The sequence below is a fragment of the Mesitornis unicolor genome, unplaced genomic scaffold (assembly GCF_000695765.1).
Source record: "Mesitornis unicolor isolate BGI_N332 unplaced genomic scaffold, ASM69576v1 scaffold8683, whole genome shotgun sequence".
Taxonomy (NCBI): Eukaryota; Metazoa; Chordata; class Aves; order Mesitornithiformes; family Mesitornithidae; genus Mesitornis; species Mesitornis unicolor.
The window spans coordinates 17,434-34,232 of NW_010176671.1; the positions used below are offsets into that span (position 1 = coordinate 17,434).

Consider the following 16,799-nt stretch of genomic DNA (forward strand, 5'->3'; position numbering starts at 1 on the left):
ACCATTTGCATTTTTAAAAAGTAACAGAAGGAAACCAACTCTGTCAATATTTTCTCTGTTGCAGTGATTAGAAATCTTTACAAGCAGATTTTGGGAGAGTCTAAAATTTTTCCAAGTGCTAGTAGTCATTCTGGCTGGGGACTCCCTTTCTAAGGAGACCAGACTATGAGATGTGGTGGCATAATGTCCATGGAGGACCTGCTGGTTTCAATGCAGAGCCAGGGGACCTCAAGAGTGGAACCACACAGCCTCTGAAACCTTTTCCTTCATCATGATTTTCAGGCAGAAGACAGATTGAGAAGCCCTTTTGGCTCTATCAGTCCTGCAGCTGAACATCTAAGTAATAGCCCTGAAGCATCTTCAGTGGGGCAACCAAAAACTCCAGGGAAGGGTAAAGGAAGGGCTCATTTTTCCAGTCCATGTCTCAGTGACCAAAAGCCACTACACAGCTAAGGATGTCTTTCCCAGGGAGTGATCTTTGATCTCTGGTGGGTGCAGAGAGGTGCTGCTGGGGCTTGTGTCTACAGTGCTCAACAAAAGTCCTGCTTGAGATGATCAGCCACATTCACGCTCCCTAGCACTTGGCACTAGACCTCCTCTGGCTCCTCTGTGATACCTGTGTGGCCCTAAGCTACTATTACTATTACTATTACTATTACTATTACTATTATTATTGTCATCGTCATCATCATCGTCATCATCTTCTATTATTCTTGTTGAGGATGACGATGTTATTTTAATTTCAAAGTGACTGAAATAATGTGCAGGTCAGCCTGCAGCCCATGAGGGTTGGGGTTATACAGCACAAGTCCGAGAGGGTGCTCTGCATGCCTGGGATGTGGTTTAGGGTATGTGTAGGATTTTTACAATGCAAGGCCTGCTAGAGGAAGGAGCCAGACATGGTGGGAAAACAGCTGCACTGACGACAGCCAGCGTTGCAGAAGGGAGTGCAGGAATTAATGACTAACATGTGCAAGTGGGTGGCTGGAGCCAACAGTCAGCAGAGGAGACCTAGCCTGTTTGATAGAGTGGTTGTACCCAAAGCTCCTGCTTTCCTACAGGACCTCCTCTCCAAACCCCACTGACCCTTTAAACCCTCTTGTGTCTTTCAAACCAGTGATGCTCTGCATGCAGCAGTGACAGGGGCTCCAGGCACCCTCCAGGCCAATCTATCAGACAACCTATCTGCCTATTACCAGCATTAATACTTATTCTGTCATTAGAGCTAATGACTGCATTTCACCCCAAGCCAGAGCCGAGTTTGCTGGAGTGTGGTAGAGCTTCCTCTGCCATTCACCATGACCTGTTCCTGTTCCCTTGGGAGCTGCAGTGTAAAGGCAAAGCTTTAGGGCTGGAAAGCTTCAATTCTCTCTTCTCCCAGTGACAGCAGCAAATGAAAAATGTTAAGTGGAGCTGGGCAGATGGCAGGACTCCTCATCTCCCGCAATGATAGCCAGGATGGCCGAAAGGAGCTCTTGCTCCTCAGCCACAAGGGACATTTGTCTGTCCTACAGTCCCGGATCACATCCCAGCACAGAACTGAGGTCTGCAGCTGCAGTTGACACCAGCTCGGAGCAGTGTGAGCACGATCAAACATTGCCTTGGGTAGCTCTGGCTGTCAAACCCTCCTGTTCTGGGATCCCTAAAACAAGACCTCTCCGTTCCTTTCTGTTCAAAGTGTGGCAATTTTTGCATGGGAAAGAGCAACAAAAGGTGTAAAGTGTGGGATTCAACTTCACATCATACTTTGCACTGATTCAGTCATCTAAACATGGGTGTCTGGTGCTACTGGAGATGCTCTAGGACATTGGCACGGGCTTGGCAGATACGGTGCAAAACCACACCTCCTCCTGAAGAACCTGGAGATGTCTCTAAGACTCTAGGTTTGGCAACCAAATCAAGCCCCACCAGCTACAGAGGGAGCTCAGGGAGCTGCCATGTGTGATATGTACACTGTGATGCTCCACTCCCTCCATCATCTTTGTGGCCCTGCACTGGTCTCTTTCAAGCAATTCCCTGTCCTTCTTGAACTGAGGGGCCCAGAACTGAACGCAATATTGCAGATGTGGTCTCACCAGGTCAGAGTAGAGAGGGAGGAGAACCTCTCTCGACCTACAATCACACCCCTTCTCATACACTCCAGGATGGCATTGGCCTTCTTGGCCGCAAGGGCACACTGCTGGCTCATGGTCATCCTGCTGTCCACCAACACCTCCAGGTCCTTTTCTGCCTGGCAGCTTTCCACCCACTCATCCCCACGCCCCACATCCCAGAAGTGGCATCTCTTGTTCCTATTGGTCTCATCAGACTCTCAGCTCTGTGCAAAGTGAACGAAAATATACTTCTCGGAGGAGGAAAACAAGGAAGAACCTGTGGGGTTAATTCCATGGCAATGCTCTGGACACCTCATGGTGGATCACAAAGTTGCTTTACATTAGACACCTCAGATTCATTTAGAGATGTGGGGCTTTCTCTTTTCCTCTTTTCTTTAGGGAGGTGGAAGCTGTGGTTAGGCAGATCAAATGGTGTCAGCATGAACATTCAGGCAGCCCAAAGCAGAGGATATTCTGGTAGAAGCTGACCACATAGGATGATTCAGAGAAGAATGAGGTGTTTGAAGGAAAAACAGCCATATTTTGAGACAGAATAATAAATATCAGAAAAGCATAGGTGAGACTTGTATTACAGAGCAGAAGCTGATCTCTGACCATTTGGGACTAATGTGGGACTTTTGTGGAGTAGAACAGGCCACATCTGCTAATGCAGACTGATAAGCCTACTTCCGGATAGCAGAGACAGGGCACTAAATATTGGGTCTAACCTGGTTATTTCTTCTTGAATATCAGGACTTTGAGCCTTGTGTGACCTAGGCCTTGTGTGGTCTGAGCCTTGTGTGACCTAGGCCCTCACACAGAATGGCAGGAAATTATTTCATCCTGTGTTTGCAGCTCATGGCTAGAAGAAGTAGTAGGGATCTGTCCAGAGCAAGTATAGGGAAAGGTTTGATCCCATCCATGTGTGGCATCTAGAGATGCCACAAAGATTAGGATCATGTATGGACAGAGGGCCTCACTCCTTCCCAGACCTTAAGATATAACACATGAGGGTCTGCTGGGCAAACCACCTTTCCCATGTGGCAAGGAAAGACTTCTATATCCATTTCACAGGAAAGAAACCAAAGCGTGGCAAGACCGAAGTACTTTCCCGAACTACTGCTGGTTCAGAGCAGAGCCATGAGACCACCGTAAGCACCATTTCCTCCATGCTGTAAACACACCTGCTGGCCCAGAGGATGCAAGGAGAGAAAAGTAGGAAAGCAACAATATGAAGATCCCACGTGACAACCTAAACTACAAATTAACAGCGCAGAACAAAGAAGTTGCAATTGCACAGTTAAGTATTAAGGTTAATAACTATGTTAGAGAAGTGACCATAATGCTCTGCTCTTTCCATCCTCATTGAGTCACGTCTTCAAAAGCCAGCCACATCCATAGGGAAGGAAAGTAGATGAAGTTCACATTTCCTGCTCCAGTCAGTCCTCTTCCTAAAGTCCTGGTTTGCAATCACTTCCCACTGATACAGACTACCGGGAAAAACATGTTTCCTCTAGGAAAATGTTTCACCAAAAGAATTTTTCCAAAATTCTGAAAGTTTCAGGAGTAAAGAGGTGAAATGCTTCTTCAAGAGTGTTTAAAAGAATCTCCATTTGCCAAAAAAGTAACATTTCCTCAGGGAGAAAAGGAAAAGAAACACCCTACACATGGGTTTTGGTAAGTCTTCTCTGCTTATCTGTGTTCCTGCATCTCTGCCACGAACCATGGTGACAAGAGCCACCCCTACCACAGCCCGAACTACACACACAAGTAACATCATGAGCAAATCTTTGCCCTCCAAATCCCCAGTTCCCTTCTACAGCCCTGCTGAGCCTTGTAAGTGCTATTTTGCCCATCCAGATCCAAGGAACTCTGACACAGCTGAACTTGGCAGCTCAGGTCTGAAAGGTTTTCTGAGCCTTGGCAATAACAAGGAGTTGTCTTTGCTCTGAGGATCTCACCTTTGCTGGTTTCGCTCTCTCGGACAAGGAAAGAGCCAACTTTGTTACCCGAAGACAGCAGCAGCCGTTCAGCATCTTTTCTGCTCAGAGTTTTAAAATACCACCTGGGAGACAGAAAAGGCAAAATCGTTGTTTGAAAAGGAAAAGCTCTAAAAATACCCAAATTCTTTCCAGTTAGTTCATATTTCTTTTTTACCATTACACTCTGAAACTGAGGGCTGTTTTTATCAGCAAATAGGTTTTTTTATCTGCTGGAAAGTGGCAGTAATAGATTGTTTTCAGAAGATTAACACCAGATTTCGGTCACTTTGGGCTTGTTTCACAGCCAGAGCAGAGTGTAGGTGGTATGTGAAGTGCCCCGTACATGGGAGAAGTGCAAGCTCAGCCAGAGCACAGCCTCTGAGAGACCCACGGCTCACCTGGTGAGTGAGTAAGACCTGAGCAGTGCAGATACATGGGTTGCAGGCTGAGCATAGGGTGCCCACGCTATTTAAATGTACCCTTTGGATACAAAGAGCATCTATGTCTCAACCACATTTCTGTGCGCTGTAAAATATTTGCTGAATTCAGTGATGGTTGGGTCCCTCCCAGAGGAGATTACAAGTGGAGCTGATCACTTATAGTTGAATGCCATAGAGGACATGGAAACAATTTCTTCTGCTGCTTGTATCATAGGCACAATAAACTGGTTTTTGTCTCAAGTCTTTCTTGCCATCTTCTTTGCAGGCAGCCAAACATGAAGGCTGCATCTGGGCTAATGGAAGAAGCAGCACCAGGCTCTGGGTCTGGACACTGGCACTCAGTCTCTGCCCTGTGAAATTATTGGTGTGGTCCCTGGAAACCTGGATCAATGCACCCTTCGCAAGTGATTCCCAGTGCCATCTTGCATACAGACACCGTCTTGGAGGCTGAGAAAGTTTATGCTATGATTGGTGTCCTGGTTTCACTTGGACAGTATCGTAGACACAGTTTTCTATTCAGGAAAGCTGCACTTCTGAAAAGACTGCAGCACAATTTGATTTGTTTAGGGAACACAGCTGATAAGCAATTTGTTTTAATTTTCAGCCAGCACTAGTATGCAGTTATTGCATACAGCTTTGAGTTAAACAAGTGCAGAAACTAGGGGGAACAAAAACCAGGGCAACTGACCCAAGCTGGCAAACAGAATTATTCCGTATCATAACCATCATGCTCACTGTAAATTGGGGGGTTTACTGGGAATATGCTCTCTTTCCTCGACAATCTTCATTCCTGGAGGGTCTCACCCATCTTTCTGCTCCAAAGGCCTACTCCTCTGCTTGTTACGACTACTACATTGGCAGAGTATAACTTTGTGTACTTTATATTAATATGGCTATTAATACTGTTCTTCTTATTATTATTTATTAAATCTGTTTCTATTTCAACTCACAGGTTTCCTTTCCTTTTCTCTATTCCCCTCCCCAGGTGGACAGGAGTCTTTGGGTGACAGAACAATTGTCTAAATGATGGCAGTGAGCTGGCCCAGGGAATGGTCCCTGGCACTGCCAATTTACCAGTGCAAACATAACCTTTATATTCTTCCCCCTAGATCCTTGTTTTCCATGGTGGGTGCAATCAATGGGAGAGGAGTCTTTGCCCACTTTCCCTGTAGCAACCTCATCGTCCCTGTTCCGTACCCACATGATGCTTAAAACTTCTCCTGAACCTTTCAGCAGCATTGCTGGGGATGATGAAGGAGCTCTTGCCATCCAACCCAGCACTGACATCTTCCCACTGGCAAGTCAGTCTGTTCCTGTATCTCACTAAGAGACAAGGCACTGCATCAGTGTTGACCATTCATAAGCTCACACACTTACTTTTCCTCTTCCAAGCTGTCCACTTGTGCAACAAAGTTACTGGGGATGTAGCCTTTCTTCCCACTGCTGAGGGACTTTGCCAGCCACCAGTCCCCTTCGCTGCAAAGCAAGCAGAAGAAAGAGCATGAGTGCCTGAAGGAGGTTTCACAATGAGTAAAGGCTATGGGTACAGCATGAATTTTGAGGTTTTGAGCACTGCAAATAGGCCAGCACTCCTTAATCCACTCTTACAGGCCCCTTTTGATCTACTAGGACCACCACCAGGTCAAGGGCTGTTGGTGTCTCAGGGACTTCTGGAGGTGATGGTCTCTTTCTGTGAAGGCAGAGGAAGCCCAGAATGACCACAGACCCAAACCTCTGCTACGTGCCTCAAGTGAGAGGAGGGAAATCTGGGTCACTACGGGTTTATTTTGCCACTTGCATAGGGACATCGCAGCCCACAGCGTCTGGGTGAGAAATGTCACCTCTGGAGGCCATCCGTCAAGGATGGAACAGCCTTAGAAGGCCAGATAACCACAGGACCCAAGCCCACCTCTGCCCTGTTATGGACTATGCAGATGGACTGTCAGCCTTTTCTCTCGTGAGTTTGAGAAGGTGAAATGAAACCACGCACCTCCCTGGCTCGACTCTGTCCTTTCCTCTGACTACACCCAACCCACATCCTTTGCAGAAGCATGATCAGCACAAAATATGAAGCAGGAGCTAGGTTTTTGTTGTTATTTACGCTACTTCTGTGCCCACACACACTGACTATGAAAAATGTCCCAGAAATATAGAGCTACAAAGGTGATGAGGGGACTGGAGCATCTCCCATATGAGGAAATGCTGAGAGAGCTGGGTCTGTTTAGCCTGGAGAAGAGGAGACTGATGGGGGGGCTTTCAGTAATGCTTATAAATATCTAAAGGGATCAGGAAGACGGGGCCAGACTCTTTTCAGTGATGTCCAGCAACAAGACAAGGGGAAATGGGCACAAACTGGAACATGGGAAGTTCAAGCTCAACATTAGGGAAAACTTATTTACTATGAAGGTACCAGAGCACTGGACGAGGCTGCCCAGAGAGGTTGTGGAGTCTCCTTCTCTGGAGACATTCAAAACTCGCCTGGGCGTGTTCCTGTGTGACCCAGTCTGGGTGATACTGCTCTGGCAGGGATTGGACTGGATGATCTTCAGAGGTCCCTTCCAACCCCAATCATGCTGTGTTATCCAGGCAGGGACACTGCCTGAGACCAATGTATCCGTAACCCAATTAAAACATGGAATTGTCACCTCCACCTTGCAGAGAGGAGAGGATACCCATAGTCATACTCTGGAGCAAATCTAATTCACAGACACAGCTCTGGTGAGCTGCAAGTTGGTGTCTGACACCACTGTCCCCCCCTTTTTCAGCCTCACCATGCTCATCTTTGAACCCCTCTCTGTCACTTACTTGGAGAGGACTTGGAGTTTCTCTCCCTTGACCAGCTGCAAGTCACGGTCGCTCAAGGCAGGGAAATCATACAGTGCAACCACAACAAAGTTCTCTGAAAGAAGAAGCAGCACCATTGAATCCACCTGTTCCCAGAAGTATGGTGGGACATTTCATCCCCCCGTACACAGGGGTTGTCAACCCTCCCATGCTCCAAAAGCCAAGCTCTCCACCAACCCAGAGCTGTCAACCACAACCTCTGCTCTGGGACCAGCGCTGATTCACTGAAGTGTTTCCTGTGTATGTGTTTATAAAGCACTCCAGACCACCCTCCATCCACAAAAACCTGTGCATCAACAAGAAAAAAGGGTTTGTGTGGAATAAAAAAGTTCATAAATGACCTGTCAGTGCTTGGCCTGAGTTTTACACAGCAGTAAATGAAAACTGCTGTAGCAACATTTCCCAGGGTGGCCCTGGGATTTGACTCAAAAAGGTGGGGTTTTCTTGAATAAAAAAGGTATAGTGTTGTGTTAGTTTCTGTTGTTTGAGCCCATTGCTAGGACTTAACTCTCCCTTCTGGGTGCTCTTGACTTAGCTTGTATCTTGCCATCCCTTTGATGTGCTGTTCCTTGCGAATGTGCCACCACATTTAAGTCTCATTGCCACTTTTTAACCAGCACCTCTCAACGCTTGGCTGCTCTGCTCAGCTGAAATTCCCAGAGGAGCAGTGAAGGCTCCAGGATCCCTCTTAGATGAGAATCTGCACTTTAGATGCTCCAGATCACAAAACCAATACTCTCTGTATCCCGTTTCACTTTCAACCCATCTGGACCAGGGTGGCAAGCAAGTCTGCATCCCCATCTCCTACCCTACCACATTGCTTTACACCAGCCATGTTGGTCAAGCCCAGATTTTGGCACAGCAAAATGAACCTTTGCTCCCTGGTGCAAAAACATTTGCTGTGCTGTTTGTACCAAAGCTGCTGCCTGGTACGTGTGCTGCATCGCTGCCTTCGCGTGCCCAGGTTGTGCTTCTGCAGCTCTCAGAGAGGTTCTGCAACTGTTCCTGTGTGCTCTGCAGGCTCGCAGCTACTGAAGCAGAAATGAGCAGCTATTTTGGGGCAGATCAAGCTTTATAAAGGGGATCACCACACGCATGCAAACACAAAATTTAAACCAAAACAGAATGGCAAAGAAGAAGATGAAGAAGAAAAAGATAAAGAAGAAGAAGAAGAAGAAGAAGAAGAAGAAGAAGAAGAAGATGAAGAAGAAGAAGAAGAAGAAGATGATGAAGAAGAAGAAGAAGAAGATGATGAAGAAGAAGAAGAAGAAGAAAAATAAGAAGAAATATAAGAACAAAATTAAGAAGAAAAAGAAAAATAAGAAGAAAATTAAGAAGAAAAAGAAAAATAAGAAAAAGAAAAATAAGAAAAACAAGAAGAAAAACAAGAAAAATAAAAATAAAAGATAAAGGAAAAGAAAAAGATAAAGGAAAAGAAAAAGGAAAAGGAAAAGAAAAAGAAAAAGGAAAAGGAAAAGAAAAGAAAAAAGAAAGGAAAAAGAAAAGAAAAAGAAAAAGAAAAAGGAGAAAATTTGCTGTAGAAAGGTTTTAGCTCGTACACAGCCTAATTAATGCACTGAAAGCAATGGACGGTCTATAAATAGCATTTTTCAAAGCAGACTGTCAAGTCACTGTCTCTGTGTGACCTTTTCAAATAATGCCACCAGCAAGAAAGCCAGACTGGCCCTTTGTCATCGTAAGATAACGTGTCTCTGGGGCAACACGGGTTTTGTCTCTGTGCTGTTCCTCTGTTGGTGATTTACTGGGGAGGAGGGAGGAGAAGGGGTCAGCATGGGGGGAAATGCAGCTTTGTAAACCAGAGCCCTGAGCAGTTCCCTCCAGGCTTGCTAGGAGGAACTTGAAGATCCATGAGAAGTTTCGGCAGAGCCTCACTCTCTTCAACATAATGGGGAAAAGGATGATTGGTCACAAGGGAGAAGGCTTTGAAGTCTTAAAATAGCTTGCATGTTTCAGGCTGCCCCCTGAGGGATCTGAAAGCATTTGGCATTAGCGATGCACCCAAGCTCTTGTTGCCTTCTTGAGAGAGCTGCTATCACGCAGCTTCACTGACATGAAAGGTTTCCAGGCATGTGCCTACTGCAGGGTGTCCACAATGAATGTGTTCATCCACACGCACCGTCTTGCTCCTCTTGGAAGTAAAATAATGCAGCAATCACACTTTCGCTTTGAAAAATAGAAGCAAATGTGTAAACATCTCCAAGCACGAAGTGGTTGGGTATTCCAGAAAATAAAATGAAAAATGTAGTTTTGATATTGGAGTGACTGACATAAGTGCAAATAAATGAAACCAAAACAAGCAAAAAAGGAGAGAGGGAGAAAGAAAAAGAGCAAATACAGCAAGGACAAAAAGGTTTTATAAGCAGAAAAAATATTATGATCACCTCTTATCCCCTTCTCAATGTATGTGTTGAGAAACACTGCACACTTAAGCGAGCCAGAAGAAAAGCTTTCTCTGCTGAAGCTAGCAAGCCTTGCCGTCTGATGATGAAAGTGACCCTTCCTGTCTCTGAGCCCGTCACCCCGCTGTGAAACAGTGCCAATAATACTTTCTTGGCCTATTTGATCACGTTAGGTCACAAGTGACTCTATAACAGAGAAGCCGTCGGGGCTGCTAGGAGTGACGGCTTTGCAGATAATGCTAGCAGCCCCGAGACTTTGATTGCGAGCCAAAAACATCTTGGCTGGGAGTTGCTGTCGGGGAAGTTAGATACCAGCTCGGTTTGCATAGGCTGAGTGCCAGTGCGATGGCTTAATAGGAATAATTCAAACAGTCTTCCCACCGCTGCCCTGTTGTGAATGGAAGGTCTTTGCAACCATCCCACGGCTATGGAGCCGGGCTGAGACTGAGCCAAGGTGTCCCAGAGGACCATAAATTGGTTTAGAGCCACGCTAGGCTGGTTGTGGGGTAGATGACAACTTGTAGCACATGTGTTGGCTGGCTGGGTGCACTGAGCTATGAGTTACTGCTGCCGAAAATGGGTCCAGCTTTCTGTTTCAGTATGGCACAGGATGGCTCACACCTTTTTTATTAGGAAATCTGAATACTTCAGGCAATTCCCTCTATTCTTCCTTCTCCCTCTTATTTTTGATTGGCAATGCCCATTTTTGGTAAGAAGTTTTAATTTCTCATCAAAAAGTCATCCTTTTCAGTAGAAACAACCCTTCTTATTCCCAGTTGAGCTCTAAAGCACATTTCTGACAGCGCTCCTTTCAAACTCAAATCCATATTCAGGGAACAACAATAAAAACTGTGAAGGGCTTTGATGCTAGTCTTAAGATGCCTCAAAAGACCTCAATTTCCAGAGCATGCTTAGCTCCCACCCCTGAAAATCAGTTCTATTCATGGTATGGTCAGCCAGAAGGAAGTGGAAAGAGCTGTAAGGAGTTGCAGTTTCCCCATCAGAAGAAATGGCCTCACAGGTTTTTATAATGCCTGAGGACAAGCACCCAAAATGACCAATACTTTCCACCACCAGTACTTAAATCCAGCTGTGAGCAGCTGGTAGGGCCAGGGCAGGGGTTGTTCTGCCTCTCTGCTGCACCTTTTCTATCCAATGCAAGCAAATAGCAGTGGAGTTGCTGTATTTGGGAACCATTATCATGGACCAAGACTTTGCTGTGCCCAGAGCTTTAGAGGTGCAGAATTAAAGGTGTGTTTTGATCCTATAGAGATATAGAGTCAACCTTGAAGACTCTCTAAGTGCTTAGGGAACCACAGTAAAATGAATGAGATGGAAGAAACACACCAACCCAAGTGAAAAAAGGCAATGCTGCCAACACTGCAGTCAGATCCAGACATATACACTCCTTGCCTGCCTTTCTGTTACTTCCATTAAGCTAAATATTGTCAGGAGGAATTAGGCTTTTGCTAATAATTAAAAAAAGTATATTTATGAGGCAGCATGGAGAAACCTGGAAACTGTGAAAGAAGTTGCATAATACTGAGATCAGAAAAGAAAATCAAAATGCGAGGAATGCAAAACAATTTAAAAAAAAGAACTGAAAGAAAAATATTTTGATTTTCCATTGCATGCCACCCTTCCATAGTCAATGATTTTGCCTCGTTGAACTTTAAGTGCTCCCACAGGATATATATATTTCAGCTCTTTGATTTTTTTTATGATTGAATAGCCTGGATTTTGTTCTTTCTCTATAAATTCACTTGAATTGCCTTCGTTCTTGAGAATATCTCAGATATCTCAAGCATCTTGCATGGTTCCTATCAGCCTGTTTTGCCACACAGGAGAGAGTCAGACACAGCATCACTTCTGGAAACTCAGGCACTGGCGGAGAAAAATAAGAAGTTCCCCAGACTGTGAGTGTGAATATTCCTCCAAAACTGGAACTGAACCTAACAAACCAAAATATTTTTGAGAGCTGAAAACATCTCACATAGTACTTAGTGTATTTTTTAGCATCTTTCCGCTTCTGCCTTCTGATATGAAGCAGAAGTAAAAGTTGCCTCCCTGAAGAAAGCTTCTGTTGTGTTTCCCACCAGAGTGAGAAGGTTGATAAAAATCCCATGAAAAACTAGCAAGGTTGGCTCAGTTGTGAAGGTAGGAGAGCACGGCCACTTGGAAAAGTGCCACAAAAACAGTTTTGCAAAAGGAAGTACGGTTTCCAGAAAAATGGTACTTCCACAGAAACACACCCCAATTCACACTATTGAAGATCTACATCTCCCACAGATTTATTCTCCACCACAACTGTTGGTTTTCAAGAACATTTCGGCATTGCAGAAATCACTCTGTTTGTCCCACAGCAAAGACCCTCCATCGTCCATGAGATCTAAGACTTAGGTCTGCTGTTCCACCCATCCTATTTATTTGTCACGTCACTTTTCCCTTCCCTCATGCCCTGTCTCCCCTAATTCTACACTTTCGCCCATGTGTGAGGAACTTCTGTATGTTGCTAACTGCTTTCTTCCAAGCTTCCTCTGTTTCCCCCCCCCCTTCTAATTCTCTCTATCTGTCTCTGTCCTTAATCTTCAAAACTTCTGTGACACAAATATATACAAGCTGCTGTCGGAGGCTGGGCAAAGGTAGCAGAGATTCCTGCTAAAAGGCAATCATCTACCAAACACCATCTGTGACCTGCAGATAATTGCGGAGGTGGATGAAGCCAACAAACTGTCTCCAGGCAGGGGCTCTGTGCATCCTCATTTTATACTCTTTCCTTTCTTCTCCTTCTCTTTGTAGTCTCTCTGAGCTCTCTGATGCCTGCTATTTCCTCTGAAATCTTCAGCTGGCTGGATACAGCATCCACAAGTTGTCACGCTGCAGACAGAGCAGCAGACAGGGAAATCTCATGCAGTTGATGCCTCAGATCTCACTTTGCTCAGCCAGCGAAGAAGGACTGCTTTTCCCCTCTTAATTTCTTTGATGAGCAAGGGAAACTGGCAGCTACAAACAGTTAGTGATGTAAACTGAATCTTCCGAAACACGCTGATAAATTCCCCGCCTGGCAATGCTAAACCGCACGCCTGCGATGCGATGGCTTGTTCTCAAGACCTGCTGTTGGGGGACCATCACCTTGCAAAACCCCACGGGAAGGCAAAGAAAACAGCAATTGAGCTGAGAAACTTACCTTGTACAGAGGCTTGGTTTTGATGAGAGATGTTGATAAATTGTCTGCCCTTTGATAGAAATAGAAAGGAAAAATAAGACATTTATTACTTTGCTGTGTTTGCAGGAAGATCTGCTCTCAGCTTTACAGATGTCTAATGCAGAGCTCACTGTACCCAGACAACAGCCCTTGTATCTGGCTCTGTTTGTGTTGTGATGGCTTTAGCACTTTTTGGCATGATGTGTTGATAGATGTGTTGGCTGTCAGCTTGAATAATCCTTGGCTCCACTCTGAATAAAAGCATAAAACTGCTATTAACTTATTTAGACCCTGGTTTATCTAACTCTTGTTCACTGACGCCAGATTTCAGATCAATGAGGGATGAGACAAGAATGGTCCCACTGAGAAATGACAACTGCAATATTATTTGAAGCAGAAAACCCAGGACATTTTTTGCCATAACTGTCCCATGACTCATGCAATATCCTTTTCTCAGAGATATGTTCAGAAAATGGAGGCAGTGAGTATATTAGCAAACAGCAGCAAGGTGCTGCAACTCATCTAGGCACTCTTCCAAAATGTTGAAAATGTGGTCCCTAGTTTGAGTTGGCCCGGACCCTGAGAGTGGCCAATTGACCATAGACCATCTCCAACCAGCACTTGGGATGCAACCAGTTTGTCTTGTGGGCTAAGAGTTTAATACTATGGAAATGGCCAAGTGGCCTCTGAGGGCCTCAACCCAACTTTAAATGTCAATCCTGTGGTCAGTCCAAGGTACAGTCCCTAGTGTGTTTGATGCATTTTTGAGGTATTTGCATACATATGCAAAAGAAGTGGACTACAGACTCTGAATTAAAAACATCAAGTGCTTTCTATCCACACCACCCTTTGACTCCTACTTAGCAGCAGTGTGGGGTGGGAGAGCTTCTCATTCACTGCCTTTTCTAATTTAAATGAAAGAAATATGGACTTCCCCTGACATGTGAGAGCTTAGTGCCTGTGGCAAAAAATATATGAGTGTCAGAACGTGATAGATGGTACTGTATTTACACTGATAGCAGCTCCTCTCCAGTGAGCTGGAGAGAAGGAAATTTAGGAAACGAACATCCTCTTGGTTAATCTGACATCTGCTGTCATGAAAACTGGATTTCATAACCATGGGGGAATTCAGGAATTAAACTAAAGGAGCAAAAAACACCTCCACCTGTCAACAAAAGTAATGATAGGCAATTCGTCCCCCCTCTCAGAGCTCAAGACCGAGATGGTTTTCAGATGACTGTTGCACTCGGAGTTTCTCTTGTGCTGGCTGCTGGATGCAGCGCTGACAAGGGCAAGAAAAAAGAAAACAACTTCATGCCCTCTGTACAGCAATGGGCAGATAGATAAAGTGATTTCTCAGTTTTAAACAGGCAGTCTGTCATTCGAGGTTTCTTAAATCCTATCCCAGCGTCTTACTGATCGGTGTCCACGTAAGGAGAGGCTGTATGAACTCAAAGGGAGCAGAGGATGCTCAGTGCTCCTGATTCTCAGCCCACCCCAAGGCAGGTTTGCTGTAGACCCTCCTTAGTGAACCTGTTGTCCTCCCCGATGGTAAAGTTTCCACTGCGGTTTGCAGCTCTGAATCTTAGCCTGAATCTGACCCATCTTTTTGCCGTTTGCAAGTCAGCAACATCAGCTTCATCAGCTCAGGTTGCAGAGTGCTAAGGGCGGAAGCCCTGCCTAAAAGACATGGGGATCAGCTCAGAGGACTCATGTCCGAGCAATGCAGGGCACACAGGACAGTGGCCTCTGCACAGACCACCACCATCCCTAGCCCACTCGGACAATTCATGGCCACAACAAATCGCCAGAAATAAAATATTATCCTTTTTGACAGAGAAAAAAACCCAGAGCAAGAAAGGGTTGATTGATCAGTTCACCCCACATTGAGGACCTTATGGGAGGAAACCAGTCATAAACATTTGATTTCTGCTCTTTGAAGGCCATTTCTCAATTGATGGCCAAATTTTATGAAATAGAAGAGCTCAAGCTCTTCCTGGCATACACAGAGATTGCCTGCATCACTCCAAACACTAAGAGAGCCATGGAGGATCCCAAAAGGACATAAAACTGCAGGCTTACCTTGGGTGGGGCAGGAGGAGATTTACTCTTGTTTTTTGGTTTGCTTCCAGAAGTGTGTTTCTCATTGGATGTCACTTGACTTTTGCTCCCGAGCAACCCCATCCTGGAAGGAAGACCAGAAATTACTTTTTAATGAGATGGCTCCTGGGGAAAGGGGGAGGCATTGAGGGACAAAACAACCTTCTCATTCATGAAGAACACATTGGAGAAGATGACAATGCAGGGCAATGGGACAGTGGAGAGAGGAGTCTAAAATAGTCTAATTTACCAAGCTGTACTTATTATGTTGCTCAGTGCTTTCTGTAGGTCCTGTCCCTTCCGTGCAGCAAGAGCAGCCCACAGATGTGGTAGCTATCTGTCTGCATGGTACTGGTCCCACCCTTCCTTGTGCTTAAGCAGCACAGACACACGCTCAGCCTGTCCACAAAGGGATGGGACCTGGTGGGACACTTTGGTGGACTGCAAGAGGCTCAGGGAGTCAAGCATGGTGTAGGTTGCATCCTTCCTGCTTGTAAAGACCCTGTGGGTCTAAGGCTTGACTCAACTGTCCATGTGCAGGGCCTGAGTACCTTTCGATGTGCCCTGGGGTCTCACAAGGTGTGAGTCTCCAATAAATCATGGTTTATGTTTCCCAACCCAATGTGCATGTCTCAGACCTCTCAGGCACATGAAGGATCATTAGACACAGATCATTCAAATCCTTTCCATGGACTATCCTCTGGTCCACAGTAGGGTTTTCACACTTGTGCTTGATGGATCATTTAACTTGCAGAACAGAATTGTAATTTAATCTCTGGTCTATAATTCTAGCTTAATGCTGGGTCTAGGTGGACAAGATAGCCAAACCATGGCAAAAAGTAGGGAGCAGTTGAAGCCAGCATTACTGAAGTGCTGTTACCATGAGTACATGAGGTATCTACACTGTCCAGCACCAGCCCCTGCTTTGAACCAAAGTCATTGAAAAGTGTGGGCTACGTATCCAAAAAATCCCCAGACAATCCAAACCCCAAATATTCATAGCTGAGCAAAAACACTTTGGCTCCTATTCTTGCCCAAATGCCTCAAGGTCTGCTGTGAACACAGAGAATCAAGGGCTGGAGGTCCAAGGACCAATGTGGATTGGTGACCAAATGTGTGACCAAATGTCAGTCTGACTCTGTGTTGTGATAGTCAGACTCCAGCAGATGTGTTCAAAAAAGCTTCCAGCAAACCAGACTTGCGTGAAAAAAATATTCCAGTGAAAGCAATATTTTTTTGCTTTCTAGCACATATTTCAAAAACTGAGACTCTGAAATGAGGTTTCTAACAGAGTCATCCCAGTATTTTAAGGTGTTATTTAAAAAAAAAATAAAATTCTCCTTTCTGCCTCATTTCTATTTTCACTGATAAAGTGAGAAAAACAGCAGGGATTGGTGAAATATTTCAGAATACCCCAATACATGTTTTCCCCCTCATTCAGAAGTTTTTTAGCATCCAAACTGCCCTGAACTTTTCTTTTGACCTGAGTTTCCAGATGGCCCATCCATCTGTACCCAGGTCTCAGCGCTGCTCCAGGCACTGTCAACACAGTTGGAGGGGAAGTTTCGCCCACCGAATCAGCCACAGCGTTTCCTGCAGCAAGTTCATTTTAATTTGGCAGCCTCCCCTCAGGTTGTAACCAGGCTTTGCTTTGCTTAGAAGATCTGGTTGTCATGCAATGGCATGTGATTTACTAAGAGAGTTTTTCCCGCTCT

General features: G+C 45.2%; 1 protein-coding gene across 1 annotated transcript in view; it reads right to left on the reverse strand.

The window, feature by feature from the left end:
• LOC104538559 (tyrosine-protein kinase Blk-like) overlaps positions 1-15,168 on the reverse strand; it is a 26,117-nt gene extending 10,949 nt beyond the window's left edge. Inside the window, exons 1-5 of the mRNA XM_010181798.1 lie at positions 15,067-15,168; positions 12,967-13,015; positions 7,321-7,414; positions 5,893-5,991; positions 4,055-4,158 (exon numbers count right to left, since the gene is read on the reverse strand). Coding sequence (XP_010180100.1) covers positions 4,055-4,158; positions 5,893-5,991; positions 7,321-7,414; positions 12,967-13,015; positions 15,067-15,168 — 448 coding nt within the window. The remainder of the gene's footprint in view (positions 1-4,054; positions 4,159-5,892; positions 5,992-7,320; positions 7,415-12,966; positions 13,016-15,066) is intronic.
• Between the last annotated feature and the right edge of the window lie 1,631 nt (positions 15,169-16,799).